The 7,346-nt window shown below is 38.2% G+C and overlaps 1 protein-coding gene across 1 annotated transcript in view; it reads left to right on the forward strand.

Moving 5' to 3' along the window:
* Positions 1–7,346, forward strand: part of LMBRD2 (LMBR1 domain containing 2) — a 62,832-nt gene that overhangs the window by 15,083 nt on the left and 40,403 nt on the right. The window contains exons 2-5 of the mRNA XM_017880726.1: positions 436–666; positions 1,244–1,341; positions 2,718–2,813; positions 6,835–6,919. Coding sequence (XP_017736215.1) covers positions 493–666; positions 1,244–1,341; positions 2,718–2,813; positions 6,835–6,919 — 453 coding nt within the window. The 5' untranslated portion in view covers positions 436–492. The remainder of the gene's footprint in view (positions 1–435; positions 667–1,243; positions 1,342–2,717; positions 2,814–6,834; positions 6,920–7,346) is intronic.

Here is a 7,346-nt window from a genome sequence, read left to right on the forward strand (position 1 = left end):
TTAAATTGTAGAGGATAAATAATCTTAGAAAATGTATTTTACTAAGTATCTAATATCTTAGGATTTAGTCAACAGCTTATTTGCATAAACTATTCTGTTAGGACTTATTAAGAAACTCTAAATGACACTATATTAAAACTGTTGACATCTAAAATAAGAACTTCTTAATTTGTAATATTGTAAGAACTAGTATAATTTTGTTAAGTTTTGAAAATACAAGGTATGTGAAATTTTTTAAGTGTGCTTTAAAAAATAAAATATAAGTACTTGAGGATAGGAATTACCCTTTTAATCTTGTTCATAGTCCAATGTGAAGCATGACATTTCTCCAAAGAGTTTATTAATGTATTAATGTACTAATAAATATTCAAATGAAATTTCCAAATGTCATTTCCCGTGTTAATGATGCATTTTAACCTTCTTTTCACTTTATAGATATGGTCCAGACCTGTACATGAATAACTTTGGTTAGTGAGAGTGAAATATCCAATAATGAGTGGTGCAGCTTTGGGACTTGAGATTGTTTTTGTCTTTTTTCTGGCATTATTTCTACTTCATCGATATGGAGACTTTAAGAAACAGCATAGACTTGTAATTATTGGAACACTGCTTGCTTGGTATCTCTGCTTTCTTATTGTCTTCATACTGCCTCTGGATGTTAGTACGGTAAGGAGTGAACTTTATTTTCACAATTTAAAAGACAAATTTTAATCATACAGCATGTTGGAAATAATGTTATTTCTTAAGACAGCTAAGTTATGTCAGTTTGTACTTATATTTTGAATTAAAAGATTGTATGGTCATTTGATCATTAAAAAGCATAGCCAAGGGCTGGGCACCATGGCTCACACCTGTAATCCCAGCACTTTGGGAGGCCGAGGCGTGCGGATCACAAGGTCGGGAGATCGAGACCATCCTGGCTAACATGGTGAAACCCTGTCTCTACTAAAAATACAAAAAAATTAGCCGGGCGTGGTAGCAGATGCCTGTAGTCCCAGTTACTCAGGAGGCTGAGGCATGAGAATGTTGTGAACCCGGGAGGTAGAGCTTGCAGTGAGCTGAGATCGCGCCACTGCACTCCAGCCTGGGTGACAGAGCAAGACTCCGTCTCAAAAAAAAGAAAAAGAAAAGCATAGCCAGGAAGGTAAGTTTAGATAGATAGATTTATAAAAATCTGATGTCCTTTAAGTACTTGGTGTAACCTTTTGATTCTCATTTTTAAACCATACATTCATTGCTTTAGACAATATACAACCGTTGCAAGCATGCTGCTGCAAATTCAAGCCCTCCTGAGAATAGCAACATTACAGGATTGTACGCAACTGCTAACCCTGTTCCAAGGTATTTACTTTTTTTAAAAAATATATAAATATTGTAGGGGACACATTGTTTAAAATGAAAGTTTTACCATCCAGATTTTATATTGATGTAAGTTATCCTCATTCTCTATTAATTCCCTCCACCTCTATTCTTTCCTAGTAGACTTTTCATTACATCATATTCTAATTAAATCTCATTTTTAATATGTATTGGTCCACAAAGCCCTTCAGTAGATGGTAGTAAGAAACTTGAAGAAGTCCTGATTTTTCAGTCCTGGTTCTTCTTTACCAAGTATGTAATTTCTAAAACCTGTTTTTCCTCTCAGCCTATCTCAGATTTAAAAAAGTAGGATGTTACGGTGAAACCCCGTCTCTACTAAAAATACAAAAAATTGGCCGGAAAAAAAAAAAAAAAGTAGGATGTGTTTTCACTTTTACCTAATTTACAAGGTTATAATAAAGTACAAGTATTTCTGTACTTATGGTATTCCTTTCATATTGCACATCCTTCAAAAGCATTATAGATTTACATTAAAAAATGAATAAAGTTCAAATTGTCCAAAGATTATATTGAATTCATATCGAATTTTAAGTAAAAGCTTATATATGTTGATGATAGACTTTATGAATGCTTTCAATAGTATTTGCATGCTTCTTTATGCATATTTTTTTTAAAATCTAACTTGAGGAAAGGTAAATTTAAAATGCAGGTGTTACTTGCATTTGAAGCACTATTAAAAAAAACTTGGATAAAGATCAGCAGTAGCTACAGATTGTTGCAAGTTCTTGGGATATCTTTCTAGCTTAGGAATATGGCTACATGGCAGAATTTATGATCAGAGACTCATGTCTTCAGAAATTTAAACAGAATTATGTATAGATGCTAGCATGCATCTCCATAGAAGCTATGTTATAGTGAGTGATTTAATTAGCATTCCAATTTTCAGGAATTAATTACCTAATGTTTCCCCCTCCCAATCCCTATAACCTGAAAAAAAAAAAAAAAAAAAAAAAAAAACCCAACCTATGAATGGGTTGTGTATTTTAAAGGTAATCATTAGAAATTTTATTTCATAATACATTTGCTTTTAATGATTGTTGCACTTTTAGTCTATTAGTTGAACATTAAGTTTTCTTTTACCCAATGACTAAAATACACTGAAAGTTGAAAACTTAAATGACATTTTCAGAAAAAACTATTTTGTTGCTTTTGTGTGTTTTTTTCGTTTGGCAGTGAACATTGAATTTTAAAATTTCTGTGAAATTTTATGGGTTATTGATTATTAGAGTCAATAATTTAAAATCTGAATGTAAATTAACTTGACCACATGCAAATTAACTGTATAATTCATTTAAATAATTATTTATGATTAATTGGCTTTAACTTTTATTCAATAGCCAGCATCCTTGTTTCAAGCCATGGAGTTACATTCCTGATGGAATCATGCCAATTTTCTGGAGGGTAGTGTATTGGACGTCACAATTTTTAACATGGTAAGTTACAGTAAAGGATAACATTTTTCAATCAATATAGTTTGGAATTTATTTATGTGTCATTTTTTTCCTTAAATCTCTATCCTCTCCCTTTCTGTTCTCTCAAGTGTGTCCCATCTTACAGAAAAAAGAAAAAGAAAAAAAAACACACAAATAGAAAATAGAAAACAGAAACACAGTTTTTGTTGTTACTGTTTCCTTTCAGTTATTGCCTTCTCTTTGCCCTTCAGTCCAATTGTTCTTCCAGCCACATTATTACATGAAACTGCCCTTGCTAAGGTCATATACTCTGGTTTTCTTTCTGTCTACTTTCCCCAACCTTCTGATTTCCTTTTTGAGTGCCATTTCTGTTGTCCATTTTCTAAATGTTGATCTTCCCTAGAGTCCTATCTTGGTCATCCTGTCAGACTTCCCTGCATAGCTGTAATTATAGCCATGGTTTCATTGACCAGTAATGCATTCTGAATCTTTCTACCCATTATTTTTATCTTTCTGCTGTGCTCCAAACTCATACTTATCCACTTGCCTGCTAAGCATCTCTTAGATCTGCAAACAACTGCACTCTAAAACTGGAGGTACTGAACATTGCAAGAGAAAAATTACATAGCAGAGTAGTGCTCTTGTAAAATCATGTCTATTAAATTCATCTGGGCTCTCAACATTACTAGACTTTCCTTCTTTGTATTTTTAGTTTGCTTTCTTTCCATTTTCTACAAGAAATATTTCCACTCACTTCAAACTTCTGTCCTCTTTATGGCTTTCTCTCTTGTACTCCCTAACAACAACAAAATCATCTTTACTCTTAGCCTCCTGGCAGATGACTACTTTCCATCCAACAGTTAAAACAGGAGTCATCAGATGGCAGCTCTTTCAGCTTCTCACCAACAAATCTACATACCTATCCATCTTTTCTTATTTCCCCTCCAAAGATAGAAGAGTCATGCTTGTTAAAGCCAATCCTGTCCCAGGATCCTTAGGGGCGTTGTTTTGCCAGCTGGAAACCTCTATGGCCAGCAGCACCTTTGCCCGAATTTTACTCAGGCCCACTGAGCTTATTCCACTCACTCAGCCTGGCAGGTTGCACTCAGCTCATGCTACTGGCTCTGATCTCATGCCTCCCAAGGGCGAGCCAGGCATGGAGTGGTGAGGGGTGTGTGAGTGAGTTGAGTGAGTGAGCGTGGGATCCAGCCACTGAGCACAGCCAGACATGCTGACTGCTGTGGCAGGGTGGGCAGCTCCAGGCACTGGCACAGGTGTCGGCTCTGTGCAAGCTTGTGGCTGGGTCAAATACACTGCAAGCAGCTTCTGCTGTGGGCACCTGCATATGGATGAGGGGAATGTAGTGGTACCCAGAAACATGGAGATGCCAGAAACCTCAGAGCTCCAAAGAGGGTGTCACAGACCTGGCTTGGGGAGCCCCCAGATCTGGGCTTTTGAAAGGGCTACAGTTCTTCTCTTCTGCAACATGGCAAGTGGCAGGGTCATGTTTCAGCCCTGTTTATGTTTCAGCTCCTTCAGTTCTGCCATTCAGCAGGTCCTGAGTTCTTGTCCTACGTCCAGGAAGAATGAGGTATGTGGAAAACTGGAGGGTGAGCAAGGTGAAGAGGTGCTTTATTGAGTAATAGTACAACTCTCAGGAGACCCAAAGTTGATAGCTCCTTTCTGTAGGCAGGTCATCCTGACAAGTACAGCTCTCTGTGGAAAGGAGCCCCAGAGTGGGTAGCTCCTATCTGCAGGCAGGTTATCTCAATTGTCTGTGCAGCCCCCAGCAGAGAGGAGACCTGGAGTAGATAGCTCCTATCTGTAGTCAGGTTGTCCTGTCATCTGCCTGAGTCTGGCTGAGTCTGGGGTTTTTATGGGCTTCAGAGAGGAGGAAGTGTACACTGATTGGGCCATGGTTGGGCCTGGAAAAAGCATCCTAAGTTCTCACTCTGGTCCACAGGACTGGTGGCCTGGCCCCCAGGCTTCAAGCTGTCCCTGGCTTGGAGGTGGTGCTTCACCAGTGACTTGCCCACTTCTGCCCAGGAGCCTGTCTGCCCCCTGCCACCATCAATCTTGTCATTTATGGCACCCAGGCTGTTCATGCCAAATGGTGCCTGCAGGCCCATGCTGAGCTGCCCCCAGCCCCATTCTCCACCTCCCTCCTGTGCTTATTGATGTCCAAAGTCCAGAGTGGACTGAGGCAACAGGGGTCTGGTGTGTCAGCACTGCCCTGAGCATGTGTGCACACCCAGCTAGGTTGCAACAGTGCCTGGATTCAGTCACAACTTTTCTCCAAAATCAGAGCAGTTGTCAGGAGCAGGGACTTCCAAACCTGTAGTGCTATGGGGGCTTTCTGGGTCCCCGAGAGTGCAGGGATGCCTGGGTCCACAGCCACAGCTGGGCAGCTGCACCTGTGCCCAAGAAGGCAGGGCTCCTGCCCCACCAACTCAGAAGAGGGTGGGGCTCCCACCTCCTGCTAGCTCCATGGAGTGCACAGCCCCCGCCAGTCCTCCCCCACTGCGGCCACCATCTTTGCAGGGGGCCACTGCAGACAGGCTGCTGCTGCCATCACTTCTTCCTAAAATATGGATCCATCCCCTTTAGCTCTTGTTACTTACTTGTAGCTTTCAATTTCAACAAGGCATGCACATTTCTCTCATCTTTAGAAATGAAAACAGAAACAAAAATGAAAGTCTGTCAGTTCAGATTCCTTTCCAGCTTCTGCCTTGTTGATCTGATCACAACTAAATTTTTTTAGAAACTTTTTAAAACTGAAGCATAAATTCATACCGAAAAATGCATAGATTGTGTTTAGTTTGACTTTTTTCAAAGTGAATACACCCATACACCAGCACTCAGATGATGTTATAGGACATTAACAATGCCCTCAGAAGCCTCGCTCATGCTTCCCTGTGTAGTCGTCCCGTACTCCCCAGAGGTAACCATGATTCTGACTTCCATCACCATAGATTAGTTTTTGCCTGTTTATGAACTTTATAAGCATAGAATTATACACTGTGAACTTTTTTGCATCTCTCTTTGCTCACATATTTGGGAAATTCATCTACACTGTGCTGTATGTATCAGTATTCTGTTATTTTCCATTTCTGTAAAATACCCCATTGTATGTATATGCCATAGTTTATCCTACCCAGCCAAACTTCTTAAATGAATTCTCTATATTTGATATCTCCACTTGCTCATTGTTTACTTATTTCTCAACCATAGTACTCTGCTTTCTATTCTCACTCCTCCACTCATACATACAAGTTTTTAATTTACTTCACCTCTTGGTGGCATTTGATTCTCTCTCTCCACTTTAACTTTCCTCTGCTAGTTCCTAATCCATATGCTCCTTGGTTTTCTTCCTTGCCCCACTACTGTTCTGTCTCAGTCTCTTTTGCTGGTCCATCCTCCTCCTGTTTTCTACGTCTCTCTTAAAAGTTGATATGAGATCTGTCTCAGTTCTTTCCTTCACATTCTCCATACTCATGCTTCCCGTTGAGTTTCTACTGATGTTATTTCAGTGCCGTTGATACAGTGATGACTCCAGAAGCTATCCATATTTTTAGTCCTCTCTCTTGAACCCTGAAGCTGGGTTTGTGTGCAGCTTCTCTTGGATGTCTCCTAGGTACTACTTAAAAGTCAGTATGCTGTCAACTGACCTTCTCCCTTTTTGCTTCTTACCACCATCACCACCCTTCCCCCTCCCAACTAGTTCCAATTTTGTTTCCCTTTTATCCTTTCTCCATGCTGAAGCCTTAGAAAACTAAAATTTAATCAAAAATGTTTTCTTTGAATGCAGTCCAGACTCTTTATAAAAACTTTAAAGACCCATTTGCTTTCCCTAAAATTTTATGTTACAAAAATACTCAGTCATCTATTATAGTATATTAAGTATTCATGATTACTTATAAACATATTTATTAGTGAGAAGAACTATTCATTAAAATTGAGATTCACATATTTCTGGCATTTTAAGATTATATAGACATATCAATTGTTTGGGTTTTTAATCATATTTTTTCTATCCATCTAGGATTCTCTTACCTTTTATGCAGTCATATGCAAGATCAGGAGGGTTTTCCATCACTGGAAAGATCAAAACTGCACTAATTGAGAATGCAATCTACTATGGCACCTATTTGCTGATTTTGGAGCATTTTAATTTATGTAGCTGTAAACCCACATTTACATTTAGAATGGTAAGAAAAGTAGTCTTCTTAACATTGCTTTAATGTATGTTTGCATTTTTAAAAATTCATTTTTAACTTCGTATGTGCCGGTAAAAAGACATTTCATTGAGAAATATATTGTTACATATTTTATGGGTTTCCCTAAAAGAATATGTGAATAATCCATATTACTAAGAAAGAAAATATGGAATGACATCTTTAAATATAGAATTTAGGCAAAAGATTAATGATTAGTCTAATGGCTGTATATTAAAAGTAATAACCCTTATGATTTTTAGATAGAATTTCAAAATTTTTATATGACAAAGTAACTGGTTTTATTTTTCATTGGAACTTGTGATTTTTTTTGTTTTGA

Source organism: Rhinopithecus bieti, unplaced genomic scaffold, assembly GCF_001698545.2.
Source record: "Rhinopithecus bieti isolate Rb0 unplaced genomic scaffold, ASM169854v2 scaffold_11966, whole genome shotgun sequence".
Classification (NCBI taxonomy): Eukaryota; Metazoa; Chordata; class Mammalia; order Primates; family Cercopithecidae; genus Rhinopithecus; species Rhinopithecus bieti.